Source organism: Rana temporaria, chromosome 1 (genome assembly GCF_905171775.1).
Source record: "Rana temporaria chromosome 1, aRanTem1.1, whole genome shotgun sequence".
Classification (NCBI taxonomy): domain Eukaryota; kingdom Metazoa; phylum Chordata; class Amphibia; order Anura; family Ranidae; genus Rana; species Rana temporaria.
The window spans coordinates 203,639,666-203,656,363 of NC_053489.1; the positions used below are offsets into that span (position 1 = coordinate 203,639,666).

Consider the following 16,698-nt stretch of genomic DNA (forward strand, 5'->3'; position numbering starts at 1 on the left):
ATCACACACATAGGTTGGACTTGTGCCTTTTCTCAACCTTACCTACTAGTAAATTATATATATGAATTTCCACCTAAAAATAATGAACGAGCAAAAGATAGATAGCTAATTAAAATTTTCGGAGTTTGACCTAAGTCCTTATTTAAGTTCCGTCTGGCCGCACACAACAATGAAGTCATTTTATTTCAACATGAGAATAATGAGGACAGTGCCCATATACACACAAGGCATTTTCCGTATGTTCTCCCTGGTACCCCTACCCAATGATTAGAGGTCGACCGATATATCGGCAGGCCGATATATCGGCCGATATTTGGCCGTTTTGGAAAAATCGGCATCGGCCGATTTTCTTCCAAATTTGGCTGATTTTTTTTTTTTTTTCTGGCACCGGAGCTAGGCCGAGGCCTTTCCTGATGCTGTGACCGCGGCGGCAATCCGCGGATTGCCGCCGCGGTCACAGCATCAGGAAAGGCCGCGGCTTCGGCCTAGCTCCGGAGCCGCGGCCATCTTGGTACACCCTGCGCGGCAGCCAACCAGCGGGCCTGTAACAGCCTATCGGCGGCGGCCGCTGCCGACATCCTCCACTCTGGGAGTTACCGGCCCGCGCTGCATTCTGGGATTTGTAGGCAGAGGCAGGGCGCACAGCATGTCAGGGGACGTTTTTTTCCCCCAGAGTGGAGGATGTTGGCAGCGGCCGCCGCCGATAGGCTGTTACAGGCCCGCTCTGCCTTCTGGGGATTGTAGGCAGAGGCGGGGCAGCACGTCGGGGCCAGGGACATTAAAAAACTTTCTTGTGCTGGGACTGGGAGATGGAATGGAGCCTGGAGCGCTCCGCTGGTGGCAGTGAATGACATTGGGCTGTACTGGTGGGCACTGATGACTTGGTAATGCACTGATCACATGGTAATGCACTGATTGGCACTGATGAGCGCTGGTGGGCACTGATGAGGAGATGCACTGGTGGGCACTGAAGAGGTGATGCACTGGTGGGCACTGACGAGGTGATGCACTGGTGGGCACTGACGAGGTGATGCACTGGTGGGCACTGACGAGGTGATGCACTGGTGGGCACTGACGAGGTGATGCACTGGTGGGCACTGACGAGGTGATGCACTGGTGGGCACTGACGAGGTGATGCACTGGTGGGCACTGACGAGGTGATGCACTGGTGGGCACTGACGAGGTGATGCACTGGTGGGCACTGACGAGGTGATGCACTGGTGGGCACTGACGAGGTGATGCACTGGTGGGCACTGACGGGGTGATGCACTGGTGGGCACTGACGGGGTGATGCACTGGTGGGCACTGATGGGGTGATGCACTGGTGGGCACTGATGGGATGCACTGGTGGGCACTGATGGGATGCACTGGTGCATTGGTGGGCACTGATGAGGTGGCACTGGTGGGCACTGATAGACACCAATGAGGTGGCCCTGATGGACACTGATAGGCTGCACTGGTGGGCACTGATGGGCTGCACTGATGTGGTACTGACAGGCTGCACTCCACCCTAAACAAGTATCTCCTCTCCACCCTAGGTTTTTGGAGATGAGGGGAAAAAATAATAAAAAAAAAAATATCGGCCTAAAATATCGGCCGCAAAAATCGGCAACACATATCGGCCATCGGCCGCCCCAATTTCCAAATATCGGCATCGGCCAGAGAAAGACCCATATCGGTCTACCTCTACCAATGATCACCCCAAAGAAGATGTTGTGTCTGTGGAAAATGCAGGTATAGGCGCTACACCTATTATTGTCCCTCCTGTCCTGGCCAACCTGGTCTCTGCATCGGGGAATGTTACCAACGCTACCGCACACTAGTGGAGTATAGGGTACACTTTCACAGGGCCACCAAAGATGCCATCACAGTTTGAGAAACCGAAACCTGGAACCATTAACGTTACAAATAATAATAAAATTATATATATATATATATATATATATATATATATTAATGTGCATAACGAAGCCAAGGAAAGATGGAAAAATCTCCAAAAGGCATCAAATTACAGATTAGACATTCTTAGAATATGTCAAAAAAAGTTAGATTTTATTCAATCATCTCTATGGCCTATGAAACTGGAAGCTACAAGCATTTAATGAATTTGGCTTTGTTTTTACCTGTCACTACCTATTGCTATCATAGGGGATATTTACATTTCCTGTGATACCAATGAAATTTATTAAAAAAAAAAAAAAAAAAAAAAAAAAAAAGACAAACCCCCCCTCCAAATGACCCCTTTTTGGTAAGTAGACACCCCAAGTCTGTCGAGTCCATGGCAGGGTTGTACTGCCCTGCTATTTTAGCACCTCAAGAAATTAGATAGGCAGTCAAACTAAAAGCTGTGTAAATTCCAGAAAATGTTCCCTAGTTAGTAGACGCTATAACTTTTGCGCAAACCAATAAATATGTTTATTGAATGTGGCTGAAGGCATTTTGGCCTAAATGTATGACTAAAATTTAGTTTATTGTATATAAAAATAAAACAAAGTAGAAAATATTATTTAAAAAAAAAATATCAGTCTTTTTTCGTAAATATCCCCTATGATAGCAATAGGTAGTGACAGGTACTCTTTAGAAACAAAGCCAAAATTCATTAAAATGCTTGTAGCTTCCAGTTTCATAGGCCATAGAGATGATTGGAGCCATTCTGGTCTACAATCAGCTCTATGTTCAGCTGGTGGAACCATCAGCTGCATTCTCAGGTTCCCCAGTGGGACAGGAGAGCCATAGAAAAACCATTCAAGATGGTGGGAGGGGACGTTCCCTATCACTGGTTGTAAATGCAGTCTAGCGGCTACTTAGCCACTAGGATTGCTTTTTCATGAAAGCTGACCACTGGCTGAAAAGAACGATACCAAGATAATACCTAAACCTGCAGGCATCATTCTGGTATAACCACTCAATGTTGTTTCCTGCTTCTGTGATGTACAGAGCCAATACAGGGCAGTGATGGTTTGGAAAAATAAACTGAATGGTGCTGAGGGGTTTTAGACACACAGTAATCACACCTCCTTGATTAACAGACAACCAGGAAGTGTGGAGATCAGAGAAGAATTACAGCAACTTGAGAGCAAAAGCGAACAATGAGGACATGAAAACAGCACTGCATTAAGGTAAAGGAAGCTATTAAGATAAAAAAAAAAATTCCTTTACAAACTCTTTAATGTCTAAATTCTCTCCTGAAGATTTTCCCATTTTTTTTTTTAAACTGGTCTGCTTTGTAAAAGAAAAAAAATGAACATGTAAAGAATCATTTTTTAGCTAAATGTATGGACCTGTTGATCAATAAAAGGACCTGCAACACAAATCCATTGTGCAATCAGCTTGCCAGCTAACAGATTAACCCTCTGTAACAATGCTGAGGGATTTTTGCTATGCTTCTGGGGACAACATATGCTGAGCATTTCAGTCACTTTACTGTAGCAATATAACAGAAGACTGCTGTTTCCTCACTTCACATCAAACATTCTGGGTCAGAAGCAGGATACAAGAGGGCAAGCACTCTACCCTTTTAACTGTGTAACAAGTCACTTTAGCGGTCTTTGTTTACTAGATAGTTCAATTACGTAGCTGGAGTACTATGTAGGGAGATTTTCTGACAAAGACCATTACATGCGTATACCCTAAAAATGAACTTCTCTTATTTGCTCCCTTCTGGTCTCATAAATATACCATAAACAAAAAAACAAACTACTTGTTGATCTTGCAAGAAATTCAGCGAATTCAGTACACACTTTCAATGCATTCTGCCTCTGCTGTACTGAAACTTTAAAGCTATGTTATAAGCACTGCCCAGTATATCTCCCTGAACTACAGAAAACCTTCCCTTGGTTATGCAGAATGGGAACTTTTCTGTAGTTCAAATCAGTAGCGAACAGCCCAGAGTGACAATACTGCTCATCCACAGATACAGTACAGCAAGTTGTCATCCTAGGACAGATAGCATGCTACTAGCAGGGTCACCAGGTAATAAAGCCTAAAAAGTAAGAATGAGCTCCGGCGTGTTCGCAAACCCCATGTGCAGAGCCCGCCAGGAAGTCGGCACGGCACTGTTGCTAATCACAGGCAGCGAGACATTTTCCGATCTCTGCAGCCGCGCATGGGGACAATGTCTCACTGCCTGCGATTAGTGCAGCGCAGTGCCGACTTCCTGGTGGGCTCTGCACATGGGGTTTGCAAACACGCCAGAGCTCATCCTTACTAAAAAGTAGCCTAATGTAGCCATTACATCCAAGGACTGGTAAGTGGCAAAATACTTTTTGGTCCTAAATTCCAAAGCACATGGTGTCAGCATTGCTGGCCTTATTTTGTTTGGGTACAAGGAACTCAGACCCACTCTTAATTTCAACGACCACTCCTTGTATACAGAAGAAGAGCACAAGAAGTCACCAGCTCAAGAAATTTTTGCTCTTAATCACTTAAGGACCCGCTCACTTATATATACGTCATTTATTTAAAGATGGATATCTCGGTAATGGCAGCAGCCGCTGCCACAACCGAGATATCCATGTTTTCAGTGAGCGGTCCTCTAAATGATAACGGTGGTCTCTGTGGCGGATTCACCGCAAGATCACCGTTATCGGCGGCAGGAGAGGGGCCCTCCCGCCGCTCTCCCGAGCCCTCCATCAGTTACAGGAGCTGTCGGCAGCGGCGGAGGCGATCGGGTCCTTCCTCCTGCTCGGCTGGGATATGAGTGAGGGCAAGATGGCCCCCACCCGTCTCCATAGCATAGCAGGGCGGAAGCAACGTCAAAACGTCACTTCCGCCCATGCTTCTTAAAAAGGGCCATTTTCTTGTTGTCATTTTTTCAAATGACACTTTTTTTTTTTTGCCTTTTAGTCTAAATATGAGATCTGAGGTCTTTTTGACCCCAGATCTCATATTTAAGAGGACCTGTCATGCTTCTTTCTATTACAAGGGATGTTTACATTCCTTGTAATAGGAATACAAATGTGACTTTTTTTTTTTTGGTAATTTTTTTTTAATAAATTAAAAATAAATAAGAAATAAACTATCTGTGAAAGGGCTTTGGACCAAATCTTGTCCCTCCCCGTGGCGGCTAAATGCAAGCTTGCTGAATGACCCTGTATTGTGTACTGAGATTGAGAAGGGAATACAGGAGTTTTGAAGAACCAACAAATCATCTGATACGTCCCCTGCAATCAATTGGGCTTCCCATAAAGCTACCATACGGGGTAAATTGCTGCAACTGGCGGCTAGAGCTAAACGGTCCCGCAAGGAAATTAGTGCCTCGACCGTATACGCCGACCGTACCGAAGTTAAGGTTATCCACTGGACATCCTACTCAAAACCCTGAACTGATTCTTCAGGAATGTCATAGATTTTACACTAAGCTGTATGACTCACTGGCTACGTTTGACTCTTCCAAGGCAGACTTGTTTTTTCGTGAGATTCAATTGCCCAAATTGATGCAGGCCCATGCTGACTTAATGGAGGGGGAGATTACAGAGGGGGAGATTGTGACTGCCATTAAGACTATCCACCCCTCCAAGACCCCAGGACTGGACGGTTTTACTGGCCAGAATTATAGAAAATATCACAAACTTTTAGTCCCCCATATGTGTTCCTATTTCAATGATTTAAGACGAGGACATAAAATCCCTAGTAATGAAAATGCAGCTTATACTCACGGTACTGCCGAAGCCGGGGAAAGACCTAGGAGACTGCGCAAATTATCGTCCGATTTGCTTAATCAATACGGATCTAAAAATATTGACGAAAGTCTTGGCCCTAAGATTGAACACTTTTCTTCCCCTCTACATTCATCCGGACCAGGCCGGTTTTGTTCCGAACAGATAGGCTTCGGATCAGACTCGCAGGATAATCAATTTAATTTTCGCAGTTCAGTCTGATTGGGAATGCAAGGGTCCCAGACAAGGGATGCTGCTTTCGTTGGATATTTAGAAGGCCTTTGACCCCCTCTCCTGGGATCTATTTATTTGATGTTTTGGGTCGCTTTGGCGAACGCTTTCTGGCACTCCTTCGAACGCTGTACGATACCCCATCGGCCTCATTGATGCTTAGAGGGTATTCCTCCCATTCGTTTATCATTAGTAGGGGTACTAGGCAGGGCTGCCCCTTATCCCCGCTTTTGTTTGTCCTAGCAATAGAGCCACTGGCCATTAGGATTTGTACGAGTCCGGATGTTCAGGGGATTGTTTGTGGAGATTGTGAACATAAATGCCTTTTATTTGCCGATGATCTCCTGCTAGCCCTGACATCTCCTATCACTTCCCTTCCCAATCTACATGCCATCTTGAAGCCATTTTCATATATTTCTGGGTTGAAAATTAATCATAACAAGTCTAGGGCTCTGAATGTCTCATTGCAGGGGACTACCCAGGAAACTCTGAAACAGTCCTACCAATTTTTGTGGGAACGAGAGGCACTTCCATATTTGGGGGTACATCTTAGCTCCTCCATTAAAACACTATATAAAATGAATTATCCTGCCCTTTTTAAGAGGTTGACTGATGATTTAGCTAAATGGCAAATTCACCCCCCATCATGGTTTGGCAGACTACACTCGATTAAGATGAATGTGTTACCGAGGTTGTTATATCTTTTCCGCACTATACCAGTGCCACTGGTCAGACATGACCTTCAAATGTTTCAAAATAAGGTTCTTACATTTATATGGGGAGATAAAAGGCCTAGGGTGAATAGAAGTATGATGTACACTCCGAAGTGTAAAGGGGGACTTGGGCTGCCTGATTTACTGAAATATTTCTATGCGGCCCAGTTGGCTCATCTTACTAGGTTTCACTCCCAACAATCACAAGCCATATGGATGACTATGGAATCCTATTCCTGTCGCCTGGATCCAATATCTCGTTTTCTCTAGAAGTCTGGGATAGACTCTCCAGAACACAGAAATTTAAATCGCCCTATAATCCGTTAGCACCGCTTTTGAAAAATAGGGACTTCACCCCGGGCCTTACTCCTCTAGCTTTCGGTTGGTGGACAAATAAAGGCCTCTTACGCATAGCGGATCTGTGTGATCATAGGGGCGTGTTATCTGAGCAATCTTCAGTAGATAAATACCACATGCCACCCACCGAGCGCTTTAGGTATATTCAATTGAGTCACTTTTTACGAACCTTAGCTCGCCAGGGCGACCTACTGACAGTAACACCTATGGAACATCTATGTAGCTAATATGACAAAATTCGAGGTCACACATCAGCCATCTATACGATTTTGATATAGGATGCCAAAAAATTTAGTTATATGCTTCAATGGGAGAGAGATCTCCAAGTCACTCTTGACCTTGAAGAATGGCTTAAGATATCGGAGGCTGCTTCTCGATCACTTATTAACACTTCTATTATAGAGGCTAACTATAAGGTTTTATTACGATGGTATATGGTACCGGCCAGGTTGGCCACTTTCGTACCTGGTGCCTCTCCAAAGTGTTTTAGAGGCTGTGGTCAGGAGGGTTCCACCTATCACGTTTGGTGGACCTGTCCTGGAGTCAGGAGATTTTGGATTAGGGTGTACAATCTTATTTATACCCTTACCCAGGTTAACCTGAAAGTTGGCTAGACATGCGCTGCTGGGTGGTGAGGTGCTGGAGGCCTCTAAGTTCCAAAGACGGCTTCTTACATTTATCTTTATTTCGGCTAAAATAACTATAGCCAGGAACTGGAGGTCTGCTTCCCTGCGATTCGATCAGCTGAGGCATAAACTGTCATGGCTCATGTTAAATGAGAGGCTAACGGCCATGGTACAAGACAAAATTCAACATATTCATAAAGTATGGGATCCTTGGATTGGTTATCTAACGAATGACCCCAGGTAATTGTACACACTAACATGTCAGTTAGTGTGTCCTTGTCACTTCCTTGTCACTTCCTGTGTGCTACAACGAAGAATATCTGCTTACCTAGATATCTTCTGTAAACTATCAATTGCCCTGCCCTTCATGTAATGGAGATGAAGAGATAAGGACATGTTCGTAGTTCATATCAGAAGTGTAGCCTAGGGTGATAACCATGGCTCCCTCCATAGATATAGTGGAGGAGTGACTTGGCCACCCACAGACAGGACATGTGGTGTTTGCAAGATTACCATGTTGCAATAAAGCAAAAGAAGCTTCTAAAAAGAAAACATTTGCAGCCACCATACCAAATACTAGTGAGCTGTATGGGAATGTCACTGCCATCTCTCTCCCAGAGACTGGGTTTTACCCCTATACTTGTCTGAGTGATCCGATAACCCCATTCTGTGGAATCCTAATGCAATCATTCAAAGGGACAAGCCTGTATTGCGTGTTTCACTAATTAATGACAAGTAGCAATAGTTTACTAATTAGACAACATTCCTTTGCTAATTGAGAAGTAAAATGTACGCTTTTTTTAATGGCGAAAAAATTGATTTCACAGGAAAAAGGTCTAGAGATTAATTCCCTGCAAATTGTTCAGTTCTGAGGTGAACTCAGTAACAAAAGCTTGTACATGTTTTCTGAATTCTTGGATTCGTCCATATAGTATAGGCGATTCACTAAAGTGTAAAGTGAACCTGTATTGACTACAACCAACCAATCATGTAGAGTGAAAGTCCTACTTTTCTCCCCTTTGTGAATGTCTGAACTAAAAGTTATCTTCATGCTTCATCATATAAGAACTCTGTATATATCTATCATGGCAAACATACAGCAAGACATACTATGCAAGCGAACTAACAAAAAAGTTTTGTTTTTTGGGGGGAGGGAGGGTGAAGTCAATTATCTTGGATGTCATCCTGTAGTAATTATCCTACTTGACTACTTCTGTTGTTTCTCCCACAGTCAGACTTTTAAATTAAAGGGTATTGCAAAGAAATGGATAGAAAATAAAAAGTATATAGAATATAGGTAGCCAGAGAAAGAAAACTTTCATATTTAATATGATTATCAAAGGCTTAATATTGTATGATGGGAGATGGATCAGTTGGTGTGAAATAAACAAACGGGTGTGTGTTTTCCAGAAATAACATATACTTGGAATTAAAATAGAAAATTACTCTTGACATATTGGGAACTGTAGACACAGCTGTGTTGACAAGCTGTTGTATTTATTTAGCTAGAACTTTTAGGAGGCCATTCTTTAGAAACAGCTGTGTCCACAGTTTTCCTGCAGTGATGAGCAAATCTTAAAAAGGGAACCTGTCATATCATCATCAAGAGCCTTAGGGCTTATTCACACTATGTTCACTGAGCAGCAATGTCCTGCACACCATTGTACATGTATGGTATGGACAGGGCTCATAGAAATGGGAAATGTATAGACACCAAACAACTAAATAGGGAACAGTATTCTGAATTCTTCTCTCATCCTGTGTGTTTTAGACAGGCAGCAAATAGTTTTTTACTTAAAGAGCATTATTTCTTTACGTTTTCCCTTCTTTGTTTTTTTAGGGGAAGGGAGGGGCACAAATAGGACCATATGCACATAAAATTGCCTACAAATTGGCAGCAAGGCTATCTAGTTTTTAAAAACAGATGACTGGTTAAATGTGACTTTAATTGCCATGTGTTACCAGGTTTACTGTAACCCATGTAGTTTCCCCTATACGAATATCACATTGCTTTATTTTACAAAATTGTTTATTTGTGTAATTTTTTTTTTTTTTTTTTTTTTTTTAACTGTATGGTTTTATTTATATTATTACTTTTTTTTTTAATAAAGCTACAAGTAAAGCGCCAATTAGTTAATTCAAAGCCATCTAGATCAGGGATATGCAATTAGCGGACCTCCAGCTGTTGCAGAACTACAAGTCCCATGAGGCACAGCAAGATTGACAGCCACAAACATGACACCCAGAGGCATGATGGGACTTGTAGTTTTGCAACAGCTGGGAGGTCCACTAATTGCATATCCCTAATCTAGATGAATAATATGTTATATATATATATTTTTTTTAAGTCTACTTCATGTCTCTCTGACCAGACATTTATGAATGAAAAGCCTACTTATATATCAGCAATATGGCAGCTGCACCATTCAGCTAAAATAAATAAATATTAGCAGTTTGTATGTATACAGTTTAGATCCATCTTCTAAAATGATCATAAAACTGAATTTACAAGCATCAGCATAAAAGGTCCCGCTAGACCCTGATTTTGGTGAACAGGAAAATTCACTTTCATTGAAGAAAATATGTCTGTTTTATTTGCCCACCTCAAGCTCTTTAGCCAAGGCAATGCACTTTTAATTAGATTGAGCTGCAGAATCAATGCAGCCGTGTCCTCAAATAACTGGACTGCATTCCAAAGGGGGGTGCACATCTCTGGCTAAGGTAGGCGTGAAATTGATTAAGAACAGCAGTCATAGGCAAGCAAGAGGAACAACTGGCTCAGGTTCCAAAAATCCCACTTTCCGATGCATGCACTCACAATGCCATATAGTATTCGGCATCCGCAACAACACTGGCTTGTGTGCCAAATAGTCCCCTTCGAAATGTTGCATGAACGCGCAACCTTCGTTCACACAAGTTACGACTGAAACCTGGCTGTACTGGATATTGGAGTTTGTGTCTATGGAATCTAAAGTATAATGAAACTCAGGACATAATTATTAATTTATAGGGAAAAAAAAAAAAGTAGTCTCAGTACCCTGGCTAACCAAACTAAAAATGGGAAGTTTTAAAAGTTTAGTAATAGAATAGGGAGTGTGTGAATTTGCCCCCCCCAAAAAAAAACACACACACACAAAACCAACCAAACTTGTGGTTAAATGATAATAGAGGACATTTCGAAATGATTTATAAATGCATATATATTTTTTTAATAGTATAATTCACATTATGCATTTAGGTGTGGCCAGTTTAGCTGCATTTAGAGAAAAACTGAATTTTGTGCATCTAGGATCCGATTAAGCCTTATTTGCACTGGACCTGTGTTTATAGCATGATTCCAAACGGTTATAAATCAGTATAATGATTTTTAGGGCCGTTGCGGTGGGACTAAGCAGAGCAGTCTTTCCCAGTGCAGTCCCAAACATTTTACCTTGTTTACATTTGGCTTGGTTCACACCACTGCAACATAGTGGTTTGCGCTGCAAAAAAGTGCAGCATGCATTTTTTATTTATTTTTTGCAGCAGAGCGTGGTACAACATAAATTAACTGCATTGCTGTGCTCTGTAGTCAACTTTAGAACTGAATGAAATGTCGCTTTGTGTTTGCAGCGCATCAGCATCGCAAACGTCTCACTCATGTGAATGGACCTTTAGGGCTCATTCACATAGATGCTGTGGCCGTAACAGCGTGAATGACTGCTTTGCTTCTCCATCCGGAGCCGCGTGCTGGCAGCCCATGTTCCTCTACGGGGGTGGGGGGGATCTGGTAAGGGGGGTTGCAGCAGTTGTACAGATGCTGCTGCTCATCCTACTAGGACAGGGACGTGTGAGAAGCCCTGACTGCAGACAGTGTGCACTTAGGGCTTGCCCGTGAAGGCCTGTCACATTAGAATGAGCAGCTACATGGGTGTGTACAGCTACATGGGTGTAGCCTGCGTGCGTACGGCTACATGGGCAGCCTGCGTGCGCCTACATGGGCAGTCTGCGTGCGCCTACATGAGCAGCCTGCGTGCGCCTACATGAGCAGCCTGCGTGCGCCTACATGAGCAGCCTGCGTGCGCCTACATGGGCAACCTGCGTGCGTGCGCCTACATGGGCAGCCTGCGTGCGTGCGCCTACATGGGCAGCCTGCGTGCGTGCGCCTACATGGGCAGCCTGCGTGCGTGCGCCTACATGGGCAGCCTGCGTGCAGCTTCAGCCTCATAAACAAGGCGCTTATTCACACTGCAGGAGCTCCTGTGTGAATGAGCCCCAAATGGTAAAATCACTGTACAATTAGGTGCATTTAGAGAAAATAGGCATCCAGGGGCAGATTAGAGGGGTCTGAATGCAACTAAAACACATGTAAACACGTAAAGGGAAATACATTTAAATCAGCAGAACTTAATCTGGGAAGCATAACGTTTTGTTTTTTTACCTCCCATATATGCAAGTCACCCAAACACAGATTAGTAAACATACTTTTTTTGGACTCATCCAGGAGAAGTGACAATTTTCTCCTTACCCCCCCCCCCCCATAGGTTTCCTGTCCTAGGATATCAGCGCAGCCCAGATCCCATAGATCCGCAGCCCAGATCCCATAGATCCGCAGCCCAGATCCCATAGATCCGCAGCCCAGATCCCATAGATCCGCAGCCCAGATCCCATAGACCCGCAGCCCAGATCCCATAGACCCGCAGCCCAGATCCCATAGACTTGCAGCTCAGATCCCATAGACTTGCAGCTCAGCGGTGACTCCAGCTCTGCAGAGGCTGTACTGATCCTCTACACATGCACTCACATGTTTTCCATTCCCATTTGTAGTCATGTCCAGGATAAAGGAGGGTTCCTTCTAATTGCCCAGGCACACCTGAAAGGTACAATACTGCTGAACAGAGATGGAAATACCTTGCTTTCTGTTTCTGCATTCCACAGAAAAAAGGTTGTCAGGAATATCCATGATGCAGAAGCTGTCCTCATATCGGCAGCTATTTCCAAGGCAGAGGAGTCAGTGATGTGAATGTCGGAGGTCTGTTAGACACTAGCTTCCCCACCCTGGACCCCTCTCTCTGGCTCAACCTTCCACTCTCAATTTCACTCCCTCCCCACATGGGTCAATTACCTGCCGTACTGGGACAACAGCCGCTGCGCCCTCTGCCGGCCACTCAGGGAATCGTCTCTTGGATGGGATTTGTATTTTTTCCTCCAGCAGATATCTACGGTTTATAATAATTTAAACAAAATATATTACGAACATTACCGAGCAGAACGAACAAACATTAATCAGGTTTTATCCCCTTTGTGACCAGAGCATTTTTTGCTATACGACACTGCGTCACTTCAACTGACAATTGTGCGGTAATGCGACGTTGTACCCAAACAAAATTGACGTCCTTTTTTCCCCACAAATACAGCTTTTTTTCGGTGGTATTTGATCACCTTTGCGGTTTTTATCCTTTGCGCTATAAAAAAAGCGTCAATTTTGAAAAAAAAACATTTTTTTACTTTCTGCTATAATACAAATGCCAAAAATTCATCAGTTTAGGCCGATAAATAATCGTCTACTGCTTTTTGGTAAAAAAAAAAAAAAAAAAATGCAATTGGTGTATATTGATTGGTTTGCGTAAAAGTTGGATAGAGAAAGGTAGTCACCGCTCAAGGTAGAAGTGCTATTAGGCTGCATTCACACCTCGGCGTACTAAATCGCGGCGTTTTGTCCTGCGAATTGCGGCGACAAATAGCGGCGTTTTGTACCGCGATTCGCGGCGACAAAACGCCGCGATTGTGAATGCAGCCTTCACCCCCTCTATGGAGATGGTTCACATCTCCTATGCCGAACGCCGAAAGACGCCTGAAAAAAAGGTCCGGGACTTTTTTTCAGGCGGCAGGCGGCAGGCGGCTGGCGTGGAGATGTGAACCATCTCCATAGAGGGCAATGTTACATCATCCCTCTGGCGTGTCGGGGCGGCAGCGGGCGTCACACTACAGGCGACAAAACGCCTAGGTGTGAATGGGCTCTAAGCACTAAGTTATAGTGCGAAAAGCGTCAGTTTGTATCCCGTTTGCTGTGGCATGTATTTTGTGATCCTGTTTTTACAATAAAAGCAGCATTGTTTTGGAGTGCGGCCGTCCAGACTTTTCCCTTCATTTGCTTTGCGCAAAAGTTATCGCGTCTACAAACTACGGGAATCGATTTAGGGACTTTTATATTTTTTATTGTTTTTACTGTTAATGGCAGCAATCTGCGATTTTTAGCAGATTGCAGCAGACAAATCTAACCCCAAATTACACTTTTTGGGGACCAGTGACATTTTTACATTGATCAGTGCCCATCGACAAGTCGTTAAAGAGGAACTGCAGTCTGCTCACGTAATTTGTATAAAAAACATCTTTGCCATTCTGAAGCTTCCCTCCAACCACTTTGCATATTATTTTATATATACTGTGATTCTGTACTTACCAAATATGCTGCAGAAATCTCCCTTCACTAAGTCTGGCTGCATCCATTTTAACTGTCGGCAGCTGAAGCTGCTTACCCTTTTACTTGCTTGATTTACACAGACACACACCTCCAGCTCTGCAGCTCTCATTGGCCCTTTTATGACTCACCCCCCCTCCCCCCTTCCTGGCAAACTCTCACAAGAGTAAGAGAGAGAGAGAGAGCTGTGCAATTGCGCGGTCATGCGATGCTGTACACAAATAAAATTGATGCCCTCTTTTTTTCCCCACAAATAGAGCTTTCTTTTGGAGGTATTATAACCTCTGTGGGTTTTTATTTTTTGCGCTATAAATAAAAAAAGACCAACACATTTTTATTACTTTATGTTCTAAAACATATCCGATAAAAAAAATTAAAATCAAATTTCTTTATCAATTTAGGACCATATGTATTCTGCTAAATGTTTTTGGCAAAGCGTATATTGATTGGTTTGCACAAAAGTTATAGCGCCTACAAACTATGGGATATATTTATGGCTATTTTATTTATTTATAAAAAAAAATAATAGTAATGCCGGCGATCAGTGATTTTTAGCAGGACTGAGACATTGCAGACAAATCAGGCACCTGACACTTCTGACACTTTTTTGGGGACCGGTGACATTTATATAGTGATCAGTGCTAAAAAAAAAAGCACTGCCTCTATACTAATGACACTGACAGGGAAGGGGGTTAACATCAGGGGTGATCAAAGGGTTAAATATGCTCCTAGGGCAATTATGGCGAACCTTGGCACCCCAGATGTTTTAGAACTACATTTCCCATGATCCTCATGCACTCTGCAGTGTAGTTAAGCATCATGGGAAATGTAGTTCAAAAACATCTGGGGTACCAAGGTTCACCATCACTGTCCTGGGGAGTGCTTTCTAACTGTGTGGGAGGTGCTTTGACTGTGGGAAGACAGAGATCCATGTTCCTGTATAGCAGAAACACAAGATCTCCATCTTCCCCTCTCACAGAACGGTGGTCTGCCTTGTTTACAGAGGCAGACCGCCGTTCTGCCTCAACTGAAAACGAATTGTGGGGTGACGGCGAACATCAGTTTTGCCGGACCCACTGATTAGCTCCTGCTGTGTCCAATCACATCGGGAGCGGGTCGCTGGTGACGCACTCGCGCACCCCAGACCCAGTGCATGTACGTGATTTCATGCAGGAGGGCTGCCCTGCCACAGTATATCTATATTGGGGGGTCCAGAAGAGGTTAATAAAACAAAAAGTGCACCTAGTAAGAAGAGTCTAACATGACCTGAGAATTCACAATGAGGACCAGCTTTCAAGGCCAAGTTCACTTAAAAATAAATGCACAAATTTATTGCAAAGCATTGCTCCTGCGATCAGCAGATTGCGGGTGCAATGCCAGGAACGTGCAGACTCTTAGTATAGCTGTTGCATTTTATTGAGAACTATAAGCTCAGGGCGCACCCTAATCACTCAGGGCAGTGCCAATTTCCCTTACTGCCCAGGCTTCCCCCGTGTTGCGCCCCCCACAGTTCTACCGGCTTCCCTGCTTTTCTAAATGAACATAGTGAACACACTCACTCACTGTGTTCACTCATAGCTGAAGCATAGTGAAGTGTTTTACTTACTGTTTACTATGTTTGTGTTTGTAAATAAACAGGAACCTGCTCAGCACATAGTACTTCCCATTCATTAACTGTCCATTGCAGCTGAGGCTGCAGAAAGAGGCCCCAGCTGCTTTGGCAGCGGGGGATCAGGGGGTGCGGGCAGGTGCTCTTTAGTAACATGTTACACCCTAAGGCTTGGTTCACACTGCCACGACTTGGGATCTGACCTGTAAGACCCCCAGTTGTATGACATATGAAATCCCATGTTAGTCAATGAGAGCTGTCTTAATTAGCACTACTGAAGTCGCTCTGACTTTAGAAAATGTTCCTGTACTACTTCAAGGTGACTTCTATCCGACTTGTGCCCATAGACTTTAATGGAAGTCACCTCCAAGTTGGATCCTCATCTATATTGATGTGATTTGGATCCGACTTTACAAGAAGATTACCCATGCATTCCCTGAAAGTCGTTTCTAAAGACGCATTAAAGTAGTAAAGTCGGCAGAACAGTCACCTGGCAAAGTCACGCCGTAAGTCATGTAATTTTCAGTTTGCAGTAGTGTGAATGGAGCCTAAATACGGGTGTAATATGTAGTATGGGTCAGATTCACAAAAGAGATACGACGGCGTATCTCCTGATACGCTGTCGTATCTCTGTGATCCGCCCGTCCTAACTATGCGACTGATTCATAGAATCAGTTACGCATAGATAGCCCTAAGATCCGACAGGTGTAATTGACTTACACTGTCGGTTTTTAGGATGCAATTCTATGCCGGCCGCTAGGTGGCGAGGCCATTGCGGTCGGCGTAGAAGATGCAAATGACTAGTTACGGCGATCCACGAACGTCCGCGTTACCCGTTGCTCTAACTTTACGTTGTTTCCGTCGGGATACGCATCGTAAAAATTAGGGCTGAGCCCTAGGTGTTCTAAGCCATGTTAAGTATGGCCGTCGTTCCCGCGTCGAAATTTAAAAAAACACGTCGTTTGCGTAAGTCGTCCGTGAATGGCGCTGGACGCCATTTACGTTAACGTCTAAGCAAATGCACGTCGGAGCATGCGCATTACGTTCG

The 16,698-nt window shown here is 43.9% G+C and overlaps 1 protein-coding gene across 2 annotated transcripts in view; it reads right to left on the minus strand.

The window, feature by feature from the left end:
• The window catches only part of LOC120935726, a 57,973-nt gene extending 45,309 nt beyond the window's left edge, over window positions 1–12,664 (minus strand). For both annotated transcript variants that reach the window (XM_040347788.1, XM_040347787.1), the window contains exon 1: window positions 12,472–12,664. In XM_040347788.1, coding sequence (XP_040203722.1) covers window positions 12,472–12,543 — 72 coding nt within the window. In that variant the 5' untranslated portion in view covers window positions 12,544–12,664. The remainder of the gene's footprint in view (window positions 1–12,471) is intronic.
• Window positions 12,665–16,698: the final 4,034 nt, after the last annotated feature.